A 25,905-nucleotide genomic window follows, 5' to 3' on the forward strand; every position below is an offset into this window, starting at 1 on the left:
TAATGCAAAATAACTGTTTTTTTTTGTGTTTAAGGTTTAAGTTCTTTTGTCTTTTGTGTTATGTCAACCTTGTCAATAGTTGTCTTTTCCTTTATTTCTTTGTTGTTGTCCAAATCTAAGGAAAAAGAGGAAAGTAAGGTGAGTTATCTTCTTCTTCCATTCTAGGATTAGGGTATTGTTGTTAGGGTTTGGGGTATTAAATAAATTTTAGTTTAATTTTTTTTATTCATCCTTTGTATTACTTCCTATTTTTATCACTTCTCTGTGGTAATTTTTAGTCTTCATTTCTTTATGATTCTTTCTTCATTTGCTTACCATTATTTTAACACCTTGTTTCCAATATGTAGAATTTGTAATTTGGAGTTAAAAAAATGATTTAAAAAATCACATAAACTAGAGTTATATAGAAAATGTTATAAGGAAAACAAATTTTCTAATTTTGTTATGAAATTGAAACCTTAATTAGTTGTTTTAAAATTTTGATGAACTTTATTTGTATAAAGAAGTGATATGCAAATCATTGATGATATATATATATATATATATATATAAATTATTTGTGATTGCATATGATGATGACACTAAAGTATCTAAATAATTATTTTAAAAAAACTATACATTTTATATTAGATTAATCTTTATAAATAATGGTTAAAAAAATTAATCTATCTTTTTTATAAATAAATATACATTCATTCCTGGATTCATTGCTGGATAATCATAACACAAAACATGATATGCATACAAACTTTACCACTAAAGCATGAGAGAAACCATTAAAAAAGGAATACAAACAACTTGAGGAATCAACAAATTAAATGCAAAATCTTGCAAACAGCATCTCAATTAGTTCATCAAATTTCCAAGTTCATTCCAAGAACAGCATCTCAATTAGTTCATCAAATTTTCAAGTTCATTCCAATAACAGCATCTCAATTAGTTCATCAAATTTTTAAATTCATTCCAAGAACAGCATCTCAATTAGTTCATCAAATTTCCAAGTTCATTCCAAAAACAGCATCTCAATTAGTTCATCAAATTTCCAAGTTCATTCCAAGAAAATAATAAATCAATGTTCAATGGAGGATCAACTTAAACACAGCATTTCCAAGGGGCCAAAGCTAGCTTTCAATGATATCCCTAAAGGTTCAAGAAAGAAAAAATCTTCTAAAAGCTCTTAAAAACATTCATTCAGATTCATCAAATGGCTTCAACAAAATTAAAGTTCATACATTTTAATCACTCTAGTTTCAAAATTTTAACTTAGATCTCAAACCCCAACAACAGTTCAACCCAAAAACAGCTTTCAAAATGGGGTCCAAACATATGACCAAAGCTAATAAAGAATTGATCTACGCTACCAAGATAGAGAACTTGAAGAACAATCTCCAAAAGATTATTTTGCACATAAACACAAGGAGTCATAGATTTCTGAAAATATAATACTCACTCATTACACAAATTCCATGTACTTTTCCAAACAGAATAAAACCCTACCACACACCTTCCTTACACAAGATCAACCTAATACTATTTCTTCAATTAAAAATGTATCTACCAATGCAATCTAACAATAGGCCTAACAGATACATGGAAAACCCTGGAAGCAAGAAGTTACTTAGTTCAAGAGCTGGTGAATTTGGTAACTGCCTTGGTTCCTTCTGAGACAGCATGTTTGGCCAATTCTCCGGGCAGCACAAGCCTGACCGCGGTCTGAATTTCCCTTGAAGTGATGGTGGGCTTCTTGTTGTAGCGGGCAAGTCTAGAAGATTCTTGGGCAAGCTTCTCGAAAATGTCATTGATGAAACTGTTCATGATACCCATGGCCTTGCTTGAGATACCAATGTCAGGGTGAACCTGCTTCAGAACCTTGAAGATGTAGATCTTGTATGTCTCCACGTTCTTCTTGTTCCTCTTCTTCTTCTTGTCAGCGCTGGCTCCTCCCTCCTTCGGGAGCTTCTTTCCGGCCTTCGGCTTCTTCTCCGCCGGAGCCTTGTCTGCCACCGTGGACTTCTTCTCCTCCGCGGGCTTCTTCTCCGCCGGCTTCTTCTCTGCCTTTGGTGCCATGGCCAATTGAGAATTGAGCACTCTGGAGAAAACTAGGGTTTCGAATTGGGAATTGAAACGATCGAAACTGTAACAGGTAAATTGTTGAAAACTTGAATGAAAAGAGCTTGCAGAGATTACTAATATATATAGAAAGCTTCTCGCGTTTTCATTGGTTAAAGGGGTTTGGCGCGGATCGATGACGTGGCTGTCCTATAATCTGTGCGCAAGTAAGAACATTGACGGACAGGATTGATTAAAATTGAATCCAATGGATGCAGATTGATGAGTTCGCTCGCGATTAAACACTGATAAATGAACGGTTGAGATGCTTTTCTGATTTCATCAAGATGCATTTACGTTTTATAGAATATTAAATAAAGTTCACAGGATATACCTATTCCAATCTGGGATAACTTCAAACCACACCTCATTCCAAACACACAGTTTTGTCAACTTGATAATATTTGAACTTATAGTAAAAACTTGAAACAAAACACAAAATATAAAATTAAAATTACCATTAACATTAACATGAAAGCCAAGTGAAAAAAAAAAAGTTACATGATCTAAATAAATAAAAAAACATTGTAAATATTGTATTGCATATCATCGAAACGGTGTATAACTTATATTTGACTAAGATGCTCTAGAGTGTTTAGTTGAGTAGTCTTCAACAACTAGATCGAGTGCATATTGTCAACTCAAAGCAAAAGCCTCTTAAACATAGATTTTGTAGAGAATTCATACGTAAATGTTAGATTAATGTAGGAATTAACAGTGATATTTGTCCTAATTTAAGCTCATAACGAGGATCCAACGTATCTTTATAGTATTTACTATCTTCAATTATCGAATACAAAATAACGAATACTAACTTGAGTTTTGAAAAATCTTTTATAGATACTATTTTGTCCTTGAGTACTGAATATCGAAAATCGTTAAGAGTCTACATCAAAAAGACCAAAATTCATACATCGAAAAATATGTGACATTCCTGATTCATAAAAAAACAAATATGAAATTAAAATAATAAAAAAAAACAACTATGATAATGAAAGAATTGTTACAAAATAACAAATTTAATTCAAAGACAATCTAGTTAGATAACAATCCTTGGCATATGTTTACAACATTTAGAAACATTTCATATATTTACACAATTTGAAAATGTTTGAAGATGATATGATCAAAGAATGTGACAAAGTGGTTGAAGTGGTCTTCGTCTCTCAGAGAATATATTCAATAGGTTAAGTGGAAAAGGAAGTGAAGTTCTTCTATTTGCTTCCACCAAATCTTGTTTGAGTCTACCAATTTCACCATTTGATTTCATTTTATATGACTTATAATTTTCTTCAATCTTAAGTCTAGCAACTCTCTCTTCTTCCAATATTTTCATAAGAATTGCATTTTGTTCTTTCAACTTTAATTCAACCTATATATCAAAATAAAATTATTATTTTAAAGAGCAAATAAGCAAATATAATAAATTGTTTAAATTTAGGTCTAAAATTGTAATATAAAAACCAAATGTATGAAATGAATAATATAAAGATATTTACCATGTCAGTCATTCTTTTGATCTCTTCATCATATTTTTGTTGTAATTGCATTTTAATTTCTGCTTTTGAATATCCTCCTAGTAAGTCAAATGATTTTTGTTGGTTTTCTTGCATTATTGCTTTCTCCTACACAATGAGTGTTAAATTCATTGGTAATTATAAATAATATATTCCAAAATATATTTTCAAAAAATATATAAAAAGTTTTTACCTTTAATTCCTTGAATAATTCATTGGTAAAGGGTTGTCCACCATTATGTGACATAACCATGTTCACAAGGCTGACAAGTTGTTGAACTTGTCTTAATTGTTTTTCTTTATCTTTAGTATTATTATCAAAAAGTACTTTTCGATTGCCACATAGAATCAAAATATCCTACACACCAATATTAAAATTTTATTAAAATCAATAACAATAGAAATTTTAATTGCATTAAAATACACGATAAAAAAATTATTAAATAACAATCAAATTTAGAGACAAAAAATAATTAGTCACTATATTAACTGAATTATATATTAATTTATAGACTACAAAATTATTGTACCTAAAGTGGATTCTATTATTAATAAAAAATTATAAAATTGCTTCTAAATTAGTATCTATAATACCAAAGATTTTAGCAACTAATATTTTAGATTCTAAATTAATTTCTAAAAGACTAATAGAGACCAATTTAGAATATAAAGTAGTTAGTAATTAAAACTTTCGTATTAGATACCAATTTAGAAATTACATTAACAATAGAAATTAAGTTAGTTATCAATATTTTTTTTTTTACTTTATGAAATAGTCTCTAATTTAATATATATATATATATATATATATAATATTAGTCAGCAATTCTTTTATAATATGAAAAATCTTATATTTTATTAATGAATATAAATTTTAATCATATTATTGTTATAAATTTATCTAATAATAATAATATACCTTAAGAGGTTGTGGACACTCGTAACCTAAATAATCTTCAAGTGTTTCTTCATTATCTTCTAGTACATCTCCTCCAGTGAAGACAACAATCATATAATCTACAATTTTGTGTCCAAATAATGCTTGCAAAGCAAGAAAAGTAGCATATTCTTCTTCAGAAAAACGAGTTCTTACTGAAAATACCATAAGAATAGCATGGATTCCATCCTTAGCCATTTCAATACATTTCACTATTTCTTTACTAGCTGAATGAGTCCCATCATAAAGTCCTGCAAAAAATTTGTAACATGTATATAGTTAAATATATTTTTAATCTCTAAATAATTATTACAATTTTCAAATAAAATGAAATACACAATCATATACATTACTAGAAAATAATTAAATAGAACCCAATTTTAAAGATAAAAAATAATTAGTTGTTATATTGACTAAATTTTATAGATTAAAAAAATACTGATATCTAAATTAATTTATATTATTGATAAATAGATTTTGTTGATAAGAATTAAAGGTTATTATATTTTACCTGGGGTATCAATAACATTAATAAGTGGTCCATTTCTTATAATAGTTCTCTGCAACTCACAAATACGTGTTACACCAGCAGCACCAGCCTTTGATTTGAAAATCCTTCTTCCAAGAATACTATTTCCTAAAGCACTTTTACCATTACCAGTGCGACCAACTAAGACTAGGGTTTTAACTTCTGAGGATGAAATTTCTCTCATCTTAATAAACTCAAGTTACAACTGCAAGGAAAATATACCTTAGATGAATTTGTTGCAATAGAATAAAAAAATGTGAATATGATGCAAATAATATGTTAAACATTTATGAGAAAAAGGTTTGAATAAGAACTTCTAAATCAACAAATGTGTTAAATTATATAACATGATGATGCAGTTAGTAATTTATTATAAACACATAAATGCTATGCATAAGAGAAAATGATCAATAATATAAAAAAAATATAATACATGTTGTATATTTCTCAAGCTTTAAGTGTATGATTATTTGAATTTACTAATCTTGCAACCTTTTTATAGTTTCTGGTGAAAGAATTTACTCTTGCTTGAGGAAGCACTAATTAACAAAACCCCTAACTTCTAAAAAAGAGCATAAATCTTTGTGTGTTTAAGAGTAACAAGAGAATAATATACCTTTACCTAAACAAAGGGTGTGGGAAAAGAATAGTACAACTTGGAATTGAATTAGAATGAATTTTTTTTCAAACCACCTCTTCGAATACTTTAAAAAATAGCAAAATATTACCCCAATAAAAGAAAAGTAAATACAATGCTAAAAAAAAGTTTGCAATACATGAATGCAAGGAAAAAATGAGGAATTTTCCTTCCCACTAGACAATACCCTCATTTTCCACTAAAAATGGATGTGTTTTTATTTTAAAATTCATTTAAATTAGCATTAACCAAATTGACACTAGATTTATTTAATTTTTTTAAATGAATGTGGATAAATGATATAAGTGTGGATGAAGATAATAAGAGGTGTATGAAGGAGATGAGAGTGTGAATTAAGGAGACCAATGTGAGAAATTATATAGAAAAGTGAAAGAGAAAAATTATAAGTAGAGAGATTTGTGATTGTTAAATCTAGATCTTTAGATTAAGAATAATTATGATTCATATTGGTTGTTATAAAGATGCACACATGCATACTATATAGATCAATGTCAACTAAATTGACTTAACTTAAATAAATATTAAAAATATCTTATATTAGTATCGGTCTAATCGACGCTATTAAATAAATAATAAAATAAATAAAATTTATGTTGGTCTAACTTAAATAAATAAGACTAGTGAACTACACTGTCATTAACCTTATTTTTTTTAATATTTATTTCAGTTAGCATTAACTAAGGCGACACTAATACTAATATAAATATTTTTACTTATTAAAAAATTAGGATTAGGGTTACTCATATCTTTCGTGAAGGGAATGTATGTGCTGATAAATTGACTAATTTATAATTTATAAATAGATAATATTTTCATTGGTATAATAGACTACCATCTAGTCTCTTCTTAGAATTTTGTATGAATAGTCATAGTGATGCCTAATATGAAAGTTTTTATTTAAAAAAATGTTAAAAATAGTTAATTTTTTATTAGACCAATTCTATTAGTGTCTTAGATTAAATAAATTCTATTAGGGTAAGTTAAGCTAACATTAATTTAACACTAATACAAATACTTTTTTACTAAAAATTATCATCAATTTATAATGAATTAAGTCGTCTTTATTTTTGTAATTAGCGTCAGCTTAATTCATAAAAAATATATGTTTTACATAACATAAAATTAAATTTAAAAACAATTGTATGCCTTTTAAATCTTTTTAAAAAAGTTAGTCTTCTATACTTATTTTTTATATTCTGATTGAAACTATTATTTGGAAATTAATTTGATATTTTCTGATAATATTTCTATTGTATACATATTATTGTGTATGTTTATGTCACCTTATGTTTATATTGTACCGGTAGGCACCGACCGACCGACCGGATGCACAATAAATGTAAGGGCATTTATGTAACAAGCTAAGGTGGTTAAGATACACCTCCGAAGAATAAGGAATATGAAGATATGTTCCCCGGGTATTCCGGAGCACGACTGGCAAGACATATCCATAACCACCCTGAGCCCAAGGGACAGAAAGCCCATTAGGCAACCCTATAAATACTGTGATCAAGCCAGAGAAAGGTACATTTTCATTCACTTACGAAACTGCGCTTAGAATCTCATACTTACTTGAGCGTCGGAGTGCCTTCGCAGGTACCCTCCCCCGCCCGACCGAAGTGGATAGCACGAAGGGACGACCGACCAAAGGAGACAGCAAGAAAGGACAATCGACCAGAGGAGAAGAAGATCAACACGTCAGCAATTACACCACGTCAACCGACCGTGCCTGGGCCCCATCTCTCCACTCAGGTACAATTGGCGCCCACAAAACGAGGACGTTCCCCCACACGGCGTTCCGGACGACACATGTCCCGTCGTCAAATGATAGCCCTTGTTGACCTCGACCCTCGCATGGACGATCCCCGTATGGAAGCAGGAGAAGACTTGCATCCATTCCCGCTTCGCGATGATCGCCACACTACGCACATCGGTACTTCGCTGAAACCGGACGACCGAATAGCCATCGGGACGACACTTGTTAAAAATGCCGATCTTTTCGCCTGGACGGCCGCTGATATGCCTAGCGTAGACCCACAGGTTATCACTCACCGATTATCACTGTATAGAGAAGCTAAGCCAATAGCTCAAAAGAAAAGACATATAGGCGAGGAACGACGTCAAGCCGCACGTGAGGAAGCCGACAAATTGTTACAGGCTGGATTCATTCGGAAGGCCCATTACACCACATGGCTAGCCAACGTGGTTATGGTGAAGAAAGCGAACGGAAAATGGCGTATGTGTGTTGACTACACAGACCTCAATAAAGCTTGCCCAAAAGACTCGTATCCTCTGCCTACCATTGATCGTCTCGTCGACGGTGCAGCCGGGCATCACATCCTCAGCTTCCTTGATGCCTACTCTGGCTATAATCAAATCCAAATGCACCCGGCCGACCGGAAGAAGACGGCCTTCATGACTGATTCCGGCAATTTCTACTATGAAGTGATGCCTTTCGGACTCAAAAATGCCGGAGCCACTTATCAAAGACTAATGGACCACGTATTCCACGACATGATTGGTAGGAATGTTGAAGTCTATGTCGATGACATCGTCGTTAAGTCCGACTCATGCAAACAACATATTGCCGACCTAAAAGAAGTTTTTCAGGCCCTCCGCCAACACCAGATGCGACTCAATCCGGACAAGTGTGCGTTCGGCGTCGAGGGGGGGAAGTTCTTAGGTTTTATGCTAACTCATAGAGGCATAGAAGCTAACCCCGAGAAGTGCAGAGCTATCTCCGAAATGCGAAGTCCCAACTCCATTCAGGAAATTCAGAGACTTATCGGCCGACTCACCGCACTATCCAGATTTGTTCCTAAACTCGCCGAACGAACGAGGCCCATCGTCCGACTACTGAAAAAAGCATCCCGCTTCGAGTGGTCGACCGAATGTGAGGAAATTTTCCTCGATTTGAAAACTTTTTTATCAACCCCGCCGGTCATCCAGAAACCGGACGCACGAGAACCCATCATAGTCTACCTCACCGTTTCACACGAAGCTGTCAGCTCAGTCTTAGTGCAAGAAATTAATTTTGAAGAACGGCCGGTTTACTTCGTCAGCCGCGCCCTTCATGGAGCCGAAATCCGATACCAGACGATCGAAAAGGTAGCCATGGCCCTCATCATTACCGCCCGACGAATGCGTATGTATTTTCAGAATCATCGGGTTATTGTTCGGACAAATTACCCTATTGTAAAGATCCTCACTAAGCCAGATTTAGCCGGACGAATGATCGGTTGGACGATCGAACTATCCGAATTCCATATTCAGTACCAACCACGCGGAGCGATCAAGTCGCAAGCTCTCGCCGACTTCGCAGCTGAACTCACTACTTCTTCAGCCGACACCGAACATTCATCATGGATCTTATATGTTGACGGCTCCTCCAACGAGAGGTCGTGCGGCGCTGGAGTTGTTTTGGAAGGCCCCGGCGAGATTGTCATCGAGCAAGCCCTCAAATTCGACTTCAAAGCTTCAAACAATCAGGCCGAATATGAAGCCATATTAGCCGGTCTACGTCTCGCTCAAGAATTAGAAATCACTAAGTTAATTTGCAAAAGTGATTCTCGGCTTGTCATCGGTCAGCTTAACGACGAATATGAAGTCCGAGAAAGCTTTTTACAGCGATACTATCACTTAGTCAAACAAGAGATGAGCACCTTTTCCGAAATTTCTATGCAGCACGTTCGACGCGATCACAATACCCGCGCGGACGCCTTGTCCCGATTAGCAACCACGAAGTGTAAAGGAATGCATCGGTCGGTCATCCATGTTACGCTTGCACGCCCAAGCATCGACCTACAGGAATGCCTGACGACCGACACGGAATCTACTTGGATTACCCCAATCAAGCAATATTTACTCGACGGCACATGTAGTCCTCTCGGCGAAAAAACCATGAAGCTGCAGGCCGCCCGTTTTGTCTTAATCGGCGACGACCTTTATCGCCGAGGTTATACCCAACCACTCCTTAAATGTTTGACACCAGACCAAGCTTCCTATGTCATCCAAGAGTTGCACGAAGGAATTTGCGGAACCCACTCCGGCGCACGGACAATGGCTGCCAAAGTATTCCGGGCCGGATACTACTGGCCGACCGTCCTGGGTGACTGCACCAATTTCGTCAAAAAATGTCTTAAATGCCAAGAGTTTGGCACTTTGTCCCATCAAAAGCCTGAGGAACTCCATTTTATGTTATCACCTTGGCCGTTCGTCCAATGGGGTATGGACATCATTGGTCCTTTCGCCCCCGGTAAAGGCCAGTGTAAATTCTTACTAGTCGGCATTGATTACTTCACCAAGTGGATCGAAGCTGAGCCCCTGACTGCAATCACCGCCCGCAATGTTCAAAATTTCGTATGGAAAAATATCGTTTGCCGCTTCGGGCTTCCACAAATCATCATCACCGATAACGGTCGGCAATTCACCGACCGAACATTAGCTGAATTTTACGAGAAGCTCCACATCAAACACATCGCTAGTTCAGTCGAACATCCGCAAACAAACGGACAGGCTGAAGCTGCAAACAAAGTCATTTTGAACGAACTGAAGAAACGTCTCGGCCCAGCAAAGGGCAACTGGACTGAAGAACTCTTAGAAGTCTTATGGGCATATCGCTGTACTCCTCAGACAACTACACAAGAAACGCCGTACAGCCTAACGTATGGCACCGAAGCTATGATCCCCGTCGAGATTGGCAAACCCTCTCTCCGCCGGCAAACCCTTGATCTTGATCTAAACAAGGAAAGCCTCTCGGTCGGCCTCGATCTCATCAACGAACTCCGGGACAAGTGTAGAATTAGAGAAGAAGCATGCAAAATTCGGGCGGCCAGACGATACAACTCCAAAGTTAAACCAAGATTGTTCCACAAAGGCGACTTAGTATGGCGAATGCGGAGCAGCGCACGGAAGGAAGGAGGCAAGTTCTCCAGCAATTGGGAAGGACCTTTCCGCATAGCAGATACGGCAGCCGGTGGAGCCTATTATTTAGAACATTTATCTGGGAAGGAAATACCGAGAACGTGGAATGCCACGCATCTCAAATTTTATTACAGTTGAACTTTAATAATAAAAGTGCACTCTTTCCTCGCTCGGTCGGTTTTTCCCTAAGGAGGGTTTACGACCGGGAAGGTTTTAACGAGGCACTAAATTAAAATCCAAATCTCCTAGTCCTTTACTCAATTTATATCTCGTTCGGTTTCATAGGTATTTAACGAAATCAGAATTATATATGCCTCGTTCGGCATCAGAATTATTACTTTTAACAGAATTATATATGCCTCGTTCGGCATCAGAATTATTACTTTAACGTAATCGGAATTATTTATGCCTCGTTCGGCATCAGAATTTATCGGATTTATATATGCCTCGTTCGGCATCAGAAATATTACTTTAACGTAATCGGAATTATTTATGCCTCGTTCGGCATCAGGATTTGTCGGATTTATATATGCCTCGTTCGGCATCAGACTTATTACTTTAATGTAATCAGAATTATTTATGCCTCGTTCGGCATCAGAATTACCTTATTACTTTAATGTAATCAGAATTATTTATGCCTCGTTCGGCATCAGAATTACCTTATTACTTTAATGTAATCAGAATTATCTATGCCTCGTTCGGCATCAGAACTATCTTATTACTTTAATGTAATCAGAATTGTTTATGCCTCGTTCGGTATCAGAATTATCTTATTACTTTAATGTAATCAGAATTATTTATGCCTCGTTCGGCATCAGAATTATCTTATTACTTTAATGTAATCAGAATTATTTATGCCTCGTTCGGCATCAGAACTATCTTATTACTTTAATGTAATCAGAATTGTTTATGCCTCGTTCAGCATCAGAATTATCTTATTACTTTAATGTAATCAGAATTATTTATGCCTCGTTCGGCATCAGAATTATCTTATTACTTTAATGTAATCAGAATTATTTATGCCTCGTTCGGCATCAGAATTATCTTATTACTTTAATGTAATCAGAATTATTTATGCCTCGTTCGACATCAGAATTACCTTATTACTTTAATGTAATCAGAATTATTTATGCCTCGTTCGGCATCAGAATTATCTTATTACTTTAATGTGATCAGAATTATTTATGCCTCGTTCGGCATCAGAATTATCTTATTACTTTAATGTGATCAGAATTATTTATGCCTCGCCCGGCATCAGAATTACCTTATTACTTTAATGTAATCAGAATTATCTATGCCTCGTTCGGCATCAGAATTATCTTATTACTTTAATGTAATCAAAATTGTTTATGCCTCGTTCGGCATCAGAATTATCTTATTACTTCAATGTAATCAGAATTATTTATGCCTCGTCCGGCATCAGAATTAACTTACTATAACGAAATCGCAATTATGTATTACTCGTTCGGCATCAGAAATATCTTATTACTTTAATGTGATCAGAATTATTTATGCCTCGTCCGGCATCAGAATTATCTTATTACTCTAACGTAATCGGAATTATCTATGCCTCGTTTGGCATCAAAATTATCTTATTACTTTAATGTAATCAAAATTATCTATGCCTCGTTCGGCACCCAAATTATCTTATTATACCATAATTGGAATTATTTGTGCCTCGTTCGGCATCCACATTACCTTATTCTTTCGAAAATCGAAATTACCTATGCCTCGTTCGGCACCCGAATTCGTAAATCATTACTTTCAAACCACGTTTAGAAATTATCGTTCGGCCTACGCACTACAAATATTAGCTGAAATTATAAAATATTCAAAATGCAAGTGTATATTGCCCACATGTCGGGCCCAGCAATTTTCTATGGCACATTGTTCATTACTCTTCAAATGAGGCGTCCGGCTGTGGGCCAGGGGTCTTCGCCTCGGCCTCCTCATCTAAATTATCATCGGGGTTGACCGGCACCAGCTTTCCATCAACTACTATTTTTTTTATGTCGTACCGGTCGTCCTCCAGGGGTGCTCCATGAAGGCAGGCCGCTTTTCCGATGCCTAACCGAAAATATTCTTCGCTAATGCGAACGTCCCGTCATTCCGTTAAATTTAATGTCTGACACCTCGAAAGGCACAACAATCATTACGACTCTTCGGCTTTTATTCACCTCGAGCCTGGGGGGCAAGTGTACCGGTAGGCACCGACCGACCGACCGGATGCACAATAAATGTAAGGGCATTTATGTAACAAGCTAAGGTGGTTAAGATACACCTCCGAAGAATAAGGAATATGCGTTTAAAGAAGATATGTTCCCCGGGTATTCCGGAGCACGACTGGCAAGACATATCTATAACCACCCTGAGCCCAAGGGACAGAAAGCCCATTAGGCAACCCTATAAATACTGTGATCAAGCCAGAGAAAGGTACGTTTTCATTCACTTACGAAACTGCGCTTAGAATCTCATACTTACTTGAGCATCGGAGTGCCTTCGCAGGTACCCTCCCCCGCCCGACCGAAGTGGATAGCACGAAGGGACGACCGACCAAAGGAGACAGCAACAAAGGACAATCGACCAGAGGAGAAGAAGATCAACACGTCAGCAATTACACCACGTCAACCGACCGTGCCTGGGCCCATCTCTCCACTCAGGTACATATATGACTTATATTTAAATAAATAGAAGATTGTGTTAAGTTGTTTTTAATTTTATGTTTGGGTGTTATGTTTAAACATTTTTAATATTATTTTTAAACGATTTAAGAGTAAAATTTCAAGTTTTTTTATTATGATGAGATATCAAATACAATATGTAGTGAAATATAGAAAAAAAAAGTACTAGTGCATAAATCAAAATTTGATGTAACGCGTCAATGAATAAAATAAAAATTACACGTTGAATCTTTTACCAATAGTAACATGAAGGTGTCAGTCATAGTTAAATAATATATATTACATGTGTTAAAATATGTATGCAAATTTCATAATTTTTTTTTGGAATGAACTATATACTAAATGAATAAATCAATTACCTCGTAAGAGATAACTTTTATATTAATTTTTTAATTATTACTTTTATTGATTTATTGATTTTGTATATACAAATAAAGTACAAGTAAGAAATGAAGTAAGAAAATGAGTAATAATCACTAAAAGAAAATCATTAAATTTTATTATTAAATAGAATTTAAATTTAGTCAAATTAAATTATATACTATTTTAAAGAGTAAAAAATTATTAGTATATAAAGTAATTTTTATTATTAATAAAAATTTATAAAATAATTTTTAAATTTGTATCTAAATTAGTTACCCTACTAATATTTTAGATTTATAAATTAGTCTTTACAAAAATAATAGAGACTAATTTAGAATATAGAGTAGTTAGTAGTTATCTTGGTAACTAATAGTTAGATATAATAATTAATTATTTTAATATCTAAAATTAGTGTTTATTTAATGATTTTTGTGTGTGTAGTGATTAATTACTATATTTACTAAATTAGAGACCATTTTATTATTAGTATCTAAAATAGTTTCTATTATTAATAAAAATTTATAAAATAATTTTTAAATTGGTAACTATTAGCTACTAACTACTTTATATTCTAAATTAGTCTCTATTAATTTTACATACTTTTGTTAATTTTATATAGAAATAAAATAAGAAGTTGTTAAAATGATATATTGAATTATAAGATTATGTATTCTATTGTTAATCTTCTTTTATATCTTAACTTATTTTCAACCAAGGTGACATAAGATAATTTGTCATGATCATTTAACAATAATTTTTAATTGTGATTAACAATTACAAGTTTTCAATATAATAATCTACTTCAACTTTGTCCTTTTATTATAAGTATTCATTGATCACATGTATTTTTCTTACAAATATTGTTATGTATAAAACAATTAAATAGAGGAACTAAAATAGTTTTGAACTAAGAAAATCCAAAATATATTTATTAAATAACTCAACTTATCCTTTATTCTTAGGATTTTTTTTATTAGTAAAAAATAATAAATAAATATGAATCAATTAAGGGATAATTCAATCTTTACACAGAAAAAAATATATAGAACATGATTCCTTACTTTATTTCAAACTCCATCTACTTGTTTTTCTTATTCAAATTTATCTCTTAAACCTTTGGTTTGTCTACATTCAATTTAGTTTTGGTTTTAGCTTATTGATTTATGGTTTATGGAAATTTTGGTAGATTTTAGAGTTTTTTAGCTAATTTCCTATTGAGTGACTGTTTTTGATAAGTTGCATAAGAGTTAGTTTTCTCCTCAAGTGTTTCATATTTATTTATTTATTATTGTCGATAAAAAATTCTATTTCAAAGTCTCAATAGTCTTATATATGATGATGTAAAATGTAGAAATAAGATGATTTTTCTAATCAATAGGATTTAATAATAAATCAACAGATGATTCATCTACTTCAAGTCATTAATATTTCAATATTTCATTCTTGAATTCAAAGTGGTTCTTTCTTCAATTACCTATGACTTGTGATGCTTTCATATTCTAGAAAGTTAGCCTGAGTTGAAACCAGAAAGCACCACTTTAATATTCTATTATGTTAGGGAAACATGAACAATCATCCACTAACCACCTTATTCAACATATCATTTTAAATTCAAAGTAGAACATTTCTTCACTTAGCTCATGTTTTTGGCAATTGACTTTGAACACACACACTCATTTTTATACATATACACCTTTTTTTATTGTTAATACTCTACTATGGCAACCCTAAATTGTCCTATATTGATACTATAATTAACATGTTGCTATGCCAATAGATGATTTCATCACTCAACAACAATGGCAACAAGAATCCCAAGATTTGTTGGCTTCTTCATGACCCTTTTCACTATGGCAAGTGCACAATCTCTGAGCTATGTGAATGATGACTGCCACAACTCAACAACAAAAGAACAAGCCATAACCCTAGCATTCAGAACCAACCTTAACAGCACCCTCTCAAGGCTCTCTTCTGATGCTGCAACAAGCAAGGGTTACAACCACACCACCACAGCAAATGGCAGCACACCGGTTGATGATGATGCTGTGTATGGCCTCTATGACTGCAGGGGTGATGTCACAGGACCCTTCTGCCAGTTCTGTGTCTCCACTGCAGCCTCAGAGATTCTCCAGCAATGCCCTAACAGATCCTCTGCTGTCATATGGTACAATTACTGCATTCTCAGGTACTCAGATTGAGTCCAATGTCCAACTACTTGTATTAACATACGGTAGTAAATCGTTGATTTCAATATAGTTTGAGAGTTCGAATATCTGTTCCAAATGTTTGTATAGACAGATTACATTTGTTGTAAGAGTCTTAAAAAAATTGTTTTTTTTTTATTCAATTTATTGATTGTTATTAAAAAAAAATATCAGGTACTCAAACAACAACTTCTTTGGGAACCTTACCACAACCCCATCATGGGAAATTGTGGAGGCCAAGAACAGCACTGACCCAGAAGAGCTTCAGAAAGCTGAGAGCTACATGCAAAGCTTGAAGAGAGAAGCCACTGTGGAGAGCAACAAGTTGTATGCAATGGGAGGGTTCAATTTGAGTGATGGTGAGGAAAGGTATGGGTTGGTGCAGTGCAGCAGGGACCTCACCAATGATGAGTGCAGCCAGTGCTTGGATGCCATGATACAAAAAGTTCCTCAGTGCTGTGGTACAAAGAGATCATGGCAGGTTTTGGCTCCAAGTTGCCTTATAAAGTATGATGATTTCATGTTCTACCAGATTACAGATCAAACTTCTTCTCCTTTGCCTAATCCAGGTACATATATAATTACATAATCAAGATCACTTTGTTTAGATAAACTTTTTATCAAACTAAAAATCATACTTACATTTAAAATTCATATGTGGAATGATTGTTGAAATCTAGAGTGTCAGTTACATTCATATGTGATGATTTTTGAAATTATTCATGTGTGATATGATAGTTGAAATTTGAAGCCTTAGATTTCATTTATGTGTGATGATAGTTGAAATCATTTGTGTGTGATGCTAGATCATTGTTGAAATCTCTAGGTGAGTTGTGAATTTTCATTTTTCATTAAGAAAAAATCATACTTAGATTTGATGGTGAATGTATTTTAAAGATTGTGAACTTGTCCTAATCACAGATCAGTTTTTCAATTTTGTTTACTTATTGGTTTGTTCAATTAGTAACAGTAAAACACAGTTATGTGTAACTATCAAGGTAAGCTCTTGATTAAGTTCTGTAATAATGACAGTAATAAGTGTTCAACAGGCTTGACTTTTGAACATGTATGGCTTAGAAAACATTTGTGTTTGATAGAGAAAGCTTGCATTTAATTTATTGGTGAAAAGACAGCTTCACTTTTTTTTTAATTGTGAATCATTCTTCTTGTCACTTTCTATCAGAAAAGTATTCATATCAGATTAATGTTTTTATTTATATTTTTCTAAAGTATTTCAAATCACCTCAAAAATATTGAAAATGATTTTTCAAACACTGGACATCAGCATGGGAAAATAATATAAATAATCAGAAATATAATATTTATGTGTAATTTGTCACTGTTCTGTTTCACTTTAAATCTGTAGAAATACTTATCTTTGTGATAAAAGATAAATGGACTCATAATTTTGGGTGAGTATTTCCTACACTTCAAAAAAAATTTCTACATTTTTTTAACCTTTTGAATTGATTAATTTAAAATATAAAATTATATTTAAAAGGGCTTAAATATATATTTTTTTTCTGAAAATTTTTGTACTTAGTTTTTAATAAAAAAATATTATAAATATGCTTTTAAAATTAATTAATAAAAATAATAATAAAATTAGTATATCATCTATAGTTAAATGGGAATGTAAAGCTTAGACAATGAATGCATTTAAATTAAATTCTAATAAATTTATTTTTAATTTCTTATATTTTGATGATGGAAAACAATATCCAAACAAGAATTATAAATATATAGTGTCTTTAGTCATATTGAACATATTGAACTCGATGGAAATCGACCGGATATTAGAGTCTTTCATTGTAATTGTATATAAGTAGGTGTAATCCTCAACCTCATGAGCCGGTTTTATGGAGGTTAAAAAGTTAGAACTTTCTTAAATTATATATATATAGAAAAGAATTTGCATGTTCATATTTTTTACTGTTGCACTTGCAGCTAAGAAGGGAGGTTCCATTGGCTCAAAAACATTGATCATAATCATTGTGACTGTTTTAGTGGCACTGATTTTTCTTTGTTGCTCTATCTACTACTTGTGGAGGAAGTATGTGACAAATAAAGGTGATTACCATTACATTCACATTCTGAAAGCATTCATATGTGGAAATAAAGCAAAATACAAACTGAACAGTTTCTTTGGTAGATGGATTGATATCAGTGAACACCCCCAGATCTTTTCGTGGTTATTTTCAAAGAGAAGAACCACTGAATGCAGACCTTCCAACAATCCCTTTAATCTGGATTCAACAGAGCACTAATTACTTTTCAGAGTTCTCTAAATTGGGAGAAGGTGGATTTGGTTCTGTTTACAAGGTGTCACTGAATTTTGGATTTGTTTTCACAATTTTGCTTTGACTCTTTCTTGGCATTATCCTTATCTGACCTTTTCATGATTCTGTTTCAGGGTAATTTAGAAGATGGAACAGAAGTTGCTGTCAAAAGACTCTCTGAAGCATCTGGTCAAGGTTTGGAGGAGTTCAAGAATGAAGTGATCTTCATAGTCAAACTGCAACATAGGAACCTTGTGAGACTCTTGGGGTGCTGCATTGAGGAAAATGAAAAGCTGCTTGTGTATGAGTACATGCCAAATTCTAGCCTTGACTCTCACCTGTTCAGTATGTTTTGACAAAACTTGACCCCTTCATTTGTTATAGCCCTCATTGTTTCTACAACTCTATAGAATATTGCATGATTCTTGGTCTCATAAAAATGGCTAGAGGGAGATTAAGTATGGCATTAGAAGTTGCAAGAGAATTTCATGCAACTCTACAGAGAACATGCTAATAGTAAAGCTGGTTTTGCAATTTGGTAGGAGTTTGGAGGTGTAACTTTTGTCAAAAAACTGAATTTTTTTAGATGTAAGAAATTATTTTATACCTTTCTGTGAAGAACCATATGTGTATGCATATATGATGAAACATAACCACAAAAGTTTATTATTGGCATTCTTCCAATTCTGACATAAACACCTTGTTACTAATAGCTTTGGTGAGAATTATTACTTTAAGAATATCCAAATCTTGATTATCTAATTTTCTGATACATGTATAGTGGTGTCTTGGTATCTTTTATTTTGTACATTGTTTTTGGTGTGTTTAGAATAAATAGTTTCTCATGAATCACACAAGTTCCATAGACAAGTTGGTCATGGTTTTGTATTCCACATATTACAGTGCTAACAACCCTTTCCTCTGTCACTTGCATACCAGATGAGGAGAAAAGAAAGCAACTAGATTGGAAGTTAAGACTGAGCATTATTAATGGAATTGCCAAAGGACTTCTGTATCTTCATGAAGACTCCAGACTTAGAATAATACATAGAGATCTGAAAGCCAGCAATGTACTTTTGGATCAAGAGATGAATCCAAAAATATCAGATTTTGGATTGGCAAGAACATTTGAAAAAGGCCAGAGTCAAGAAAGTACAAGGAGAGTTATGGGCACCTAGTATGTGTTGGTGGCAACTGTTCTATATCATGACACATTAATAATATGTAATCAATTACACAAATTTGCTATGCTAAGTGTTTTTTGATTTTGAACAGTGGATACATGGCTCCAGAATATGCTATGGAAGGATTGTATTCAGTAAAATCTGATGTCTTCAGCTTTGGAGTTCTTCTGTTAGAAATCATATGTGGGAAAAGGAATAGTGGATTCCATCTTTCAGAACATGGTCAAAGCCTTCTTGTACATGTGAGTTTCATGATATCATAACATCAAGAAATAGATACTAAAGAGATATTCTTGTGAATTTCTAAACAGTTTTATCAGCTCTGATCCATCTTAACTCAATCTTGTAAAACATTTTTAACATTTTTCATGAGGCTGATGCACATACAACAATTTGTATAACATCATTTTTTTTTTGTGTCTGTTTCTATAATATCATTATTTGATTACATCTGAAATTTCTCTCTCAGATAGAAACAACACTTCTCTTTGCATGCAGAGTTGGAGACTTTGGGGTGAAGGAAAAAGCTTGGAAATGTTAGATCCAATGCTGGAAAAGACATACAAAGGCAGTGAAGTTATGAAATGCATACACATTGGTTTGTTGTGTGTTCAAGAAGATGCAGCTGACAGACCAACCATGTCCACAGTTGTTGTCATGCTGGCAAGTGACACAATGGCACTTTCCAACCCTAATCATCCTGCATTTTCAGTTGGAAGGAAGACCAAGGAAGAAGAATCAACATCAAAAGGATCCAAGGATCCTTCTGTTAATGATGTAACAATATCAAACATTTTACCAAGGTAGTACAAGAAGAAATTACAAGTTTACTACAAATAAATAAGTATCTTAAATTTTCATTTCTTTACTACTAATTAGTTGTTAAACTTTATCCTATTTACTACTAAAAATATCACAACAAGAAAATCATGAAATAAAAATCAGTTTTAGAGACAAAAAATAATTAGTTGTTATAGTGACTAAATTAAAGATCATTTCAGAAACTATTTTTTTTAGTTTGTAAATTAATTTATATTATTATTAAATGGTTTTTAAATTGTTATCTAATTAGCTACCAAGGTTTTTGTTATCAAATTTAGAATCTAAATAATTGGTAGTTAAAATCTTGGTAGCTAATTACATACCAATTTAGAAATTATTTAACAATAATAGAAACTAATTTAAAAATAAATAAAAAAAATTATTTATTCTTTTATTATAGATTATATATTATCAATGTGCCATAAATCACTACAAGAAAATCATGAAATAGAAACCAATTTTTAGAGACCAAAATAATTAGTTACAATAGGAACTAAAATAAAAACTATTTTAGAAACTAACAAAAAAATTGGTTTCTAAATTAGTTTCTATTATTTTCTATTATTGTTAAATAGTTTCTAAATTGGTATCTAATTAGCAACTAAGGTTTTAGATACCAATTATTTAGTTTCTAAATTTAGTCTCTAAAATCTTGGTTGCTAATTAGATATCAATTTAGAAACTATTTAACAATAATAAAAAATAATATAAACTAATTTAGAAACCAAATTTCCTTTTAGTTTTTAAAATGGTCTCTAATTTAGTTACTATTGCAACTAATTATTTTGGTCTCTAAAAATTGGTTTCTATTTCATGATTGTCTTGCAGTGAATACATTATATTAATTTCTTTTAATGTATTTTTTTAAAATTCAAAAAAAATATGAATGATGTGTCTTACACAGAAAGATCTTTCAAAGAAAAATTATGCTTTCTACTTAAATAATATAAATTTACTTAATTATTATTATAATTTAATATATCATTAACACTTCTTTTAAATCATAGAGAAGTTGAAACATACAACACCCATAGTTGTTTAGTCTCTCACTCAAATAAGGATTTATTATTGTAAAATTATGACATTACAAATTACTACTTTCTTGTTATAACATATATGTATATAGAAATATATATTACAATTTATAATGATATTTATAAATATACCATATATTAATTGAAAAATATATAACGTTTATAAACTTACAATTTAATAATATTATATAAAAAAATACGGACACATGCATTTCCGCTTAATTATAAATAAAGAACACATATATTTAGGTATTACACGTAAAAATATGCTACTTTGTGGCAACCATGTAGGGCCAATATTTGACCTTATTATATTCAGTAACCATATGTTATTATTTAGCAAATAAATATTATTTATTTATTTACTTGTGATGTCAATTTTTTTTAATGAATGTTGAAAGGTTGGCCTAATCATGAAATAATAGAAATTAATTTTAAAAAAATAATAATTAATTATTATAAATTTTGGTAATTAATTAAATACCAATTTAAAAACTATTTATCAATAATAAAAATAATTTAGAATTTTTTTTTTAAATTTTTTTAAAATAATCTCTAATTTAGTCACTATATTAACTAATTATTTTTTTGTCACTAAATTTAATTTTTATTTGATGATTTTTTTTTCTACTTTTATATTTAAATTGACAAATATATATCATTTCAAACTTAACTTTTGTATTTTATATTATTTAGATTCATCTTAATTAACTTTATATTTTTGTATTGCTTTGATGTTAAACTATCTTTTTTAATTAAAACTTTAAACTCTAAACCTTAAACAATATATACTATAGATAAGATATTTTGGGTTTTGATGTTATACTTAAATTTCACAAATGGTGTTTTGGTTCTTCTTGGGAGTAAATCACAATGCTATATTAGAAATAGATCTTAATGATTTCCACTTTCAAAATTATATTATATTATATTTTTTTTTAACAAAAAAGTTAGAAGTAAAAAATTCTGACATTATCTGTTTTTATTTGAAAAACTTAATAAAAATTTATTTTTAGTAATTACATAAGTTTCCTTTATAAAAATATATTGTATGATTATTTTAAAACAATAAAAGAAAAATTAGTGTAGAAAAAGAAAAATAAGTAATACTGAGAGAAATTGACGAAGCCATATACTTTATTAAAATATAAGTCATTAAAGAATTATACTTAATCTACATTTGTGAAGTAGTTATTCAATTTTAGAAAATATTTTAAATTCAGACTTGATTTAGTTTCTATAGGAACTATATACAAAAGAGTTAGATTAAAACTCTAACTATCATCAACTCTGTGGATGGATAAAAAACTTTAATTAGTTTTCTACAAACTCTTCGTTATTTCTTTGTTATTAATATTTATCTTCATTCACTCTCAATTCAAAGTGACAAATTCATATAATAAAAATTAAAACAAATTTTTAATGAGAAAGTCACTACTAAATTGAGTATACAAAAGAATGTGTCAATGTGTTGAATCAATAAAAAAATATTATTATTTTCCAAAATAAATCAATAAAATAAAAATAATCAAAGAATAGAGAAAATCCTAAACATGATATTAATTAATAATTTTTTTTAAAAAAAAATCATCTCTTTTATCACCAGTCAAGTATCGTCTTCTTGTGCCTATAATGTTTGGGGATGCCAGGGAAGCAAGGAATCCCAGTAACCTGAATCCAGTTAGTTCCATGAAAGAACTTAGAAGGTGAAAATGAATGTGCGGCTTTTGAATTGAGATTCCAAATCCCAGACCAATTCACACGCTTGGATTTGTCTGAACCAGGGCCAGTATTGTGATACTCGGCATAAAAGCAAGTATCCATACCAGTAGGGCCTTCTGGTCCTTGCCATGGCAAATACCCGTCAGCATGAATCAAATCATCAATGTTAGTATCCATGATAATGGTCCTAGAGTAATTCTTCCATGGACGAGCTAGGTAAGCTTTATTCTCAAATCTTACTGAGTAAAACTCAGGGTCAGACACAATGGACCCCCCTTGGATTACTATTCCAGATGGTTGTTGTTTCTCTTTTCTACCTTGTGCCGTCACAATGCATTGTTGATTTTTCATTGGCTTTCGAACCACAAAAGTGCAATTTTGGAAAACAGCAAGTGCATTTCCAAACACAAAGTCGATGGTACCTGAAATGGTGCAATCCCTATAGAATTGACGCATGGTGTGTACATAAAGTGTATCTTGATACCCATCCATTGAACAATTGTAGAAGATAGACTTGTCTGCTTGGACTCTCAATGCCACTGCCTGATGTTTGTGAGGTCCAGCAAAGTTCTCAAATCCCATGTTGATGGCCACAAAGTAATCTCCTTGAATAGCTGCATGGATAAGGCAATCAATTAGTTTATTCAAACATCAAAAGTTCCTTACATTTTACAATTTTTTTATACTTTTACTCATTAAAACTTTTGTTTCACTAAATTTTATGATTTCATGTTTATTAATTAGTTTATTTTGGATCAATTTAAAAGAGTTCAAAAGGAAACATTATATTTCCTTAAAATGTTAAAAAGGAAAAAGACAATTCAAAAAGTGAATTAAATTTTATGAAAAAGTAGCATATGACCTTTGTATGAACACAAAATAGTGTGATGGAGAACATCATTAAAAAAAATTGATCTTATTTTCATAAGCGAGTAAACATGATAGCAGACATACCAACGGTGGCAGTTCTATAAGTGTTGATTCCATCAATGAAGTTTTTGTTTCCTATTATTCGTGTCTTTTTTCCACCATCACCAATGAAAACCACATGAGTCATATCCTTTGTAACTTCAACATACTCTTGGTAGGTGCCCTCCTTGATGTAGATCACAAATGGCTTTTTATTTTTCTCAGGCACTTGCTTTAGTGCCTCATTAATGCTTTTGAAATCTCCATTACCATCTTGAGCTACCGTCACATTAGGCTTGTGATTAAATAGACTTGTATTTGCATTGGGTAGTCCTTGATGATCAACCCATGAAGGTGACTCAGAATCTTGAAGGAGGCGACGTCCGAGTAATTGTGTGACATTCAAATTTGTAATAGTATCACCCAGTTCTGTTACAAGGGCAAGAGCATTGCTACTCATATGCATGCTTGTCATTAATAAATCCTTCATCTTTTGACCAGCTTCACTAGTGGTATTATCAAACCCATCCAAGCAAGTGTCTTGGTATGTAATTGCACCACTAAGCCAAACTTTTATATTCATGAGGATTTTCTCGATATTTATCAGCTCAAACTCGCTTATTCCATCAATTGACCTTGACAACTCCCCAATTGAAAGATCCATGAGTTGTTTGCATGTGTCAAGTGCCATCTTGGCTCTAGGCTCCTTCTCAACGTCATGCAAGAGATTAGTTTCTTTGAGTTTATCACCAATTTTTGTAATAGTTATATTGAAGGCAATTTTGACAAGTTCTCTTGGATCTGTGGTGTTTCCAGCCCCTGCTATGAGGCTTTCTTCACATTCTTTCTCATAATTTGTGGGATGACAAAGACTTTGGACGGCTTTTACGGTGGAGGCAACATGGTTCTTTTTGTTATCAATATTCTCTTTATCACCATTTGAACCATTATCAATAAGGTTGATACCAAATATGACAACCCCAACTATAGCCATAAAGAATAAGGCTGAGACACCAATGATGATTCTCTTTCCTTTATTTTCATTTCTCTCAGACATTTCAAGTAGCTCCTATCATATATGGATTTAGTGTAAGATTAGTCGATGTGAGAAAATGAAAATAATCATGATTGTTCATAAACAATGTTATGAATTCTAGATGTTTGAAGTTTTAAAATTGTCATTGTATCATCTTTTAGTAGTAGCACAACATCCAACTAGTCATCTAACATTAACAACAATTATGAAGTAATAAATTATGTTATAATTATTTGCATATAATGTCATCATCAACAAATTTGAAAAATCTAAAGATATAAATAAAAAAAAATTCTTCTTTTAAAAGATTCAAAATCTAATAGTCACATATGCATAAAATAATCATATGTGAAACAAGAACCTTGAACAGAGGTCGAGAGAAATGAAAGATCTAACAAAGTCTTTGAAAGAATTTGTTTTCGTATATTGAGGTTCATAGTAAAGAATTATTTATACACACCAAAAATGGTATTTAACCCCTAATTAAGTTGAATCATTCCAATGCAATTAGTGTTTGTCAAAATTCCAAATAGTTTTCTTTTCTAAAATAAGAGTAACAAACCCTAAAACACCGTTACTAAGTTTTATACATAGTTGGTGTTAGTGTAATTAGTGTTTTCTTAAAATGTCAAATAATTGTATCTTCTAAAATAAGAGGAATGTATGTAGAACAGAGATACTATGTTATATATAGTTGCTTGCACACGTCTTAAGCAAGTGTAAAAATTAGAATTTTTTTTATTTTTATCTTACTATTACATGCTCATAACAAAAAATTTACATAAATAGTTTTTTTATTTGTATTTCAAATAATTAATATCGTGTGTGATATTTTTGTATCTATATTAATTTTATTCTCTCCAAAATTTAGGAGGAAAGAAGTGTATTGAAGTTGTTTTATTGTAAACCAAAATTTTTCACAATTTAATAATAGGTTTCCCAACATCAAACTAATTAGTTTTTTAACTTGTGGTTGACAAGGAATTTTCTAAATTTAT

General features: G+C 32.0%; 5 protein-coding genes across 6 annotated transcripts; 2 read left to right on the plus strand and 3 right to left on the minus strand.

The window, feature by feature from the left end:
* Nucleotides 1-1,399: 1,399 nt before the first annotated feature.
* Nucleotides 1,400-2,215, minus strand: LOC137834695 (putative histone H2B.1). Its single transcript, XM_068642834.2, has one exon. It carries the CDS (start codon nucleotides 2,065-2,067, stop codon nucleotides 1,624-1,626), a length of 444 nt encoding a protein of 147 aa, XP_068498935.1. The 5' UTR covers nucleotides 2,068-2,215; the 3' UTR covers nucleotides 1,400-1,623.
* A 933-nt stretch (nucleotides 2,216-3,148) lies between these two features.
* On the minus strand, nucleotides 3,149-5,564 carry LOC137834693 (immune-associated nucleotide-binding protein 9). Its single transcript, XM_068642832.2, has 6 exons — nucleotides 5,526-5,564; nucleotides 5,075-5,297; nucleotides 4,546-4,814; nucleotides 3,820-3,984; nucleotides 3,609-3,734; nucleotides 3,149-3,481 (listed from the first exon to the last, which is right to left on the minus strand). The coding sequence occupies exons 2-6, from the start codon at nucleotides 5,274-5,276 to the stop codon at nucleotides 3,236-3,238; spliced, it is 1,008 nt and encodes a 335-aa protein (XP_068498933.2). The 5' UTR covers nucleotides 5,277-5,297; nucleotides 5,526-5,564; the 3' UTR covers nucleotides 3,149-3,235.
* A 3,300-nt stretch (nucleotides 5,565-8,864) lies between these two features.
* Nucleotides 8,865-10,966, plus strand: LOC150027411 (uncharacterized). The gene is made up of 2 exons (XM_090302304.1): nucleotides 8,865-10,671; nucleotides 10,959-10,966. Exons 1-2 carry the CDS (start codon nucleotides 8,865-8,867, stop codon nucleotides 10,964-10,966), a joined length of 1,815 nt encoding a protein of 604 aa, XP_090158430.1.
* A 4,399-nt stretch (nucleotides 10,967-15,365) lies between these two features.
* On the plus strand, nucleotides 15,366-20,257 carry LOC137834688 (cysteine-rich receptor-like protein kinase 15). 2 transcript variants are annotated; one of them, XM_068642821.2, is made up of 8 exons: nucleotides 15,366-15,902; nucleotides 16,096-16,490; nucleotides 17,869-17,991; nucleotides 18,074-18,243; nucleotides 18,335-18,545; nucleotides 19,140-19,377; nucleotides 19,476-19,626; nucleotides 19,883-20,257. In XM_068642821.2, exons 1-8 carry the CDS (start codon nucleotides 15,517-15,519, stop codon nucleotides 20,189-20,191), a joined length of 1,983 nt encoding a protein of 660 aa, XP_068498922.2. In that variant the 5' UTR covers nucleotides 15,366-15,516; the 3' UTR covers nucleotides 20,192-20,257. The 2 variants fall into 2 exon arrangements, with proteins under 2 accessions (XP_068498922.2, XP_090158959.1); XM_090302833.1 differs by having other exon boundaries at nucleotides 15,446-15,881.
* A 2,399-nt stretch (nucleotides 20,258-22,656) lies between these two features.
* On the minus strand, nucleotides 22,657-25,347 carry LOC137836193 (putative pectinesterase/pectinesterase inhibitor 21). The gene is made up of 3 exons (XM_068645045.2): nucleotides 25,269-25,347; nucleotides 23,917-24,940; nucleotides 22,657-23,576 (listed from the first exon to the last, which is right to left on the minus strand). Exons 2-3 carry the CDS (start codon nucleotides 24,926-24,928, stop codon nucleotides 22,840-22,842), a joined length of 1,749 nt encoding a protein of 582 aa, XP_068501146.2. The 5' UTR covers nucleotides 24,929-24,940; nucleotides 25,269-25,347; the 3' UTR covers nucleotides 22,657-22,839.
* Between the last annotated feature and the right edge of the window lie 558 nt (nucleotides 25,348-25,905).

Source organism: Phaseolus vulgaris, chromosome 5 (assembly GCF_051622355.1).
Source record: "Phaseolus vulgaris cultivar YP4 chromosome 5, ASM5162235v1, whole genome shotgun sequence".
Lineage (NCBI taxonomy): Eukaryota > Viridiplantae > Streptophyta > Magnoliopsida > Fabales > Fabaceae > Phaseolus > Phaseolus vulgaris.

Coding starts and splice junctions, on each gene's coding strand:
- LOC137834695 (XM_068642834.2), bottom strand. CDS start 2,067: ATGGCACCAAAGGCAGAGAAGAAGCCGGCGGAGAAGAAGCCCGCGGAG.
- LOC137834693 (XM_068642832.2), bottom strand. CDS start 5,276: ATGAGAGAAATTTCATCCTCAGAAGTTAAAACCCTAGTCTTAGTTGGT. Junction 3,985..4,545: donor AGTGTCCACAACCTCTTAAG/GTATATTATTAT, acceptor ATTGGTGTGTAG/GATATTTTGATTCTATGTGG. Junction 3,735..3,819: donor AATTATTCAAGGAATTAAAG/GTAAAAACTTTT, acceptor CTCATTGTGTAG/GAGAAAGCAATAATGCAAGA.
- LOC150027411 (XM_090302304.1), top strand. CDS start 8,865: ATGGCCCTCATCATTACCGCCCGACGAATGCGTATGTATTTTCAGAAT.
- LOC137834688 (XM_068642821.2), top strand. CDS start 15,517: ATGGCAACAAGAATCCCAAGATTTGTTGGCTTCTTCATGACCCTTTTC. Junction 18,244..18,334: donor GATTTGGTTCTGTTTACAAG/GTGTCACTGAAT, acceptor ATTCTGTTTCAG/GGTAATTTAGAAGATGGAAC. Junction 19,378..19,475: donor AGGAGAGTTATGGGCACCTA/GTATGTGTTGGT, acceptor GATTTTGAACAG/TGGATACATGGCTCCAGAAT.
- LOC137836193 (XM_068645045.2), bottom strand. CDS start 24,928: ATGTCTGAGAGAAATGAAAATAAAGGAAAGAGAATCATCATTGGTGTC. Junction 23,577..23,916: donor TTATAGAACTGCCACCGTTG/GTATGTCTGCTA, acceptor TTATCCATGCAG/CTATTCAAGGAGATTACTTT.